This window comes from Molossus molossus, unplaced genomic scaffold (assembly GCF_014108415.1).
Source record: "Molossus molossus isolate mMolMol1 unplaced genomic scaffold, mMolMol1.p scaffold_m16_p_9, whole genome shotgun sequence".
Classification (NCBI taxonomy): domain Eukaryota; kingdom Metazoa; phylum Chordata; class Mammalia; order Chiroptera; family Molossidae; genus Molossus; species Molossus molossus.
In genome coordinates this window covers 18517745-18520494 of record NW_023425403.1, presented here as the reverse complement: position 1 = coordinate 18520494, position 2750 = coordinate 18517745, and the positions used below count along the sequence as shown (strand labels likewise).

Genomic DNA, 2750 nt, shown 5'->3' with positions numbered 1-2750 from the left:
TAGGACTGGCCTGTCTTGGATCCTGTTTCAGAGTTTCCTAAAATCTCTCAAAGAAGCAGTATCTGATCTCAATGAGCCTCATACCTCTCGTTAAGTGGCCCCAGGCCTGGCACTAGAAGCAGCCAGCCTTGGTTCACAGCTTGGCTTTTCTTGGACACCTCCAAGCCCAGCACAAGAAACAGCCATCTGCAGATCACTTTGTATCTTATGCCAGGTGGTCCTGGGTAGAACACAGGCAGTGGTTGACCTTGCCCCAGAGCCAGCACACCCAGTGGACGCCTTCAGACCACACTGAAACACCACCACCCAACCACCTCCACAAGTGACACACTCAATGAGTGGACTCAGTGGGTACCAGAGCCCTGCTGAACTAAGTCTTGCTCTGTGTGGTGGGCCTCTACAGAGCTGATCCTCCAAGGTAGTCAGAGGTCAGTGGGCACAGCCAGTCCTTGCAGCTGATCAGCCTGAGTAAATCCCTCCCATTGATGTACCAACAGCAATCAAGACTCAATTACAACAGAAGGGTGTTCAGTCCAACTAGGAGTGCACCTTGTGGGCCCAGCTGGGGTGATCAGGGAGACTGTGCCAGTGGATCCTACAGGACACCAATAACAACAGGCCACCCTACGAAGCCTAAGAGACACAGCAACTCTACCTGATACATAGAAATAATCACAAGGAAGCAGCCAAAATAAGGAGACAAACAAACATGTCCCAAATGAAAGAAAAGAACAAAACTTCTGGAAAAGAACTAAACAAAATGGAGATAAGCAATCAATCATATACAGAGTTTAAAGCATAGATCATAAGGTTGCTCAAGGAACTTGGTGAAACACTCAAGAGACTTAGTGAGACCTTCAAGGAACTTAAGGAGACCTCCAAAGATCTTAGTGAGAACATCAACAACATAAAAAAGGACCAGCCCTGGCCAGTTTGGCTTAGCAGTTAGCACATCAGCCTGTAGACCAGAGTCCTGGATTCGGTTCCTGTTAAGGGCATATACCTCGGTTGCAGTTCATCCCCAGCCCCGGTTGGGGTGGTGTGGGTGGCAGCCACTCGATGTGCCTCTCTCACATCGATGTTTCTCTCTCTCTTTTTCCTTCTCTCCTCCCATTCTATTTGAAGATAAATGCAAAAATGTCCTCGAGTGAGGATTAAAAAAAGGACCAGTCAGAAATGAAGGATGCACTAACTGAAATAAAGAATAATTTACAGGGAATCAATTGTAGAGTAGGTAAAGCCAAGAAGCAAACCATTGATTTGGAAGGAGAAGAAGAACAAAAATATGAACAATGAAATGGCAGTTAATACATATCTATCAACAATTGAATCTACAAACAAAATGAGCAAGCAGAACAGAAACAGACTCATAGATACAGAGAACTTTTTGTTTGCTTGCCAGATGGGTGGGGGCTGGAGGGATGGGTGAAAAAGATGACAGAATTAAGAAGTACAAAATGTTTGTTAGACTGATGAACCTCAAAGGGAACAGGGGAGGGAGGGTGGAATGAGATAAACCAAAGAACTTCTATGCATATATGCATAACCAATGGACACCAACAATAGTGTGAGGAAGGCAGGAGGGGGGCAGGATTGGGGAGGAGGGGGTCAATGGGGAAAAAAGGGGGGAACATCTGTAATACATTCAACAATAAAGATGAGTTTATAAAAAAAAGAATCCCAAAACACCAACCAGAAAAAATATATGCATCTCTATATTCATAGCAGCACTATTTACAATAGCTAAGATCTGGAAACAGCCAAATGCCCATCTGTAGATGAATGTATAAAAAAACTGTGGTACATTTACACAATGGAATACTACGCAGCTGTGAAAAAAGAAGAAGGCTACAAAGTGAAGGTGAGAGGAGCTGCAAGGAGGATGAAAAGGCAGGACTGAACAACCAGATCACTGCATGCCACTCAGGAGCAATAAGCAGCTAATGCCTCCCTGGCTATTTTAAACAATTCTGTGATATGGCTTATGGACAGCAGAAGATTCAGTCTCAGCAGAAAAATGCCATAAAGCAAGCTGGACAAAAGAAGAAACAAGGAGGACATGACCAAAAGGCTGCTGCCAAAGCTGCCTTAATATATACCTGCACTGTATGTGAAACACAAATGCCAGACCCTAAGACCTTCAAGCAGAACTTTGACAGCAAGCATCCCAAGACTCTACTTTCTCCAGAATTGGCTGATGTTCAGGCATAAAGTTGTTTACGTGAATTCATGACACCTTTGACTCTTCTATCTTAGACTTTAGGTAACAAACCTGCAGCTGCTTTTCTAACGAACTATTGATCAGCAAAAATAAAGGGGCTATAGAAACACTCATTTTTATGCTGTTCCCTTTTGGGCTTCATGCAAAGAAAATTCTGTATAAGTGTACAGTTGACTCTAATTTGGAAATCTGAAAATCAGTCCATCCTTGTTATAAAAATTTTTTTTACAGTTGTAATTATATTGATGTTTATATTGTGTACAATAACCCAATTAATAAAGTAGTACTTTGATTTTACAAGAAAAAAAATGAAGAATCTCTTAACCTTTGAGACAGCATGGAGGGACCTGGAGATGATCATACTAAGCAAAATAAGCGAGTCAGAGAAAGTCAAGTATCACATGATCTCACTTATAGGTGGAATCTAATGAACAAAATGAATAATGAATAAAATAGAACCAGAGGCATGGAAACATGGAACAGACTGATGAACCGCAGAGGGAAGGGGGGCATGAGGGTGGGTGGGAAG

General features: G+C 42.7%; 1 protein-coding gene across 1 annotated transcript; it reads left to right on the top strand.

Annotated features, from left to right (window-relative positions):
- The first annotated feature begins 1977 nt into the window (after window positions 1-1977).
- Window positions 1978-2211, top strand: LOC118622206 (zinc finger protein 706-like). Its single transcript, XM_036249501.1, has one exon. It carries the CDS (start codon window positions 1978-1980, stop codon window positions 2209-2211), a length of 234 nt encoding a protein of 77 aa, XP_036105394.1.
- The last annotated feature ends 539 nt before the right edge of the window (window positions 2212-2750 follow it).

What these genes read in the sequence shown, in the direction of transcription:
- LOC118622206 (XM_036249501.1), top strand. Translation starts at nt 1,978, where the DNA reads ATGGCTTATGGACAGCAGAAGATTCAGTCTCAGCAGAAAAATGCCATA.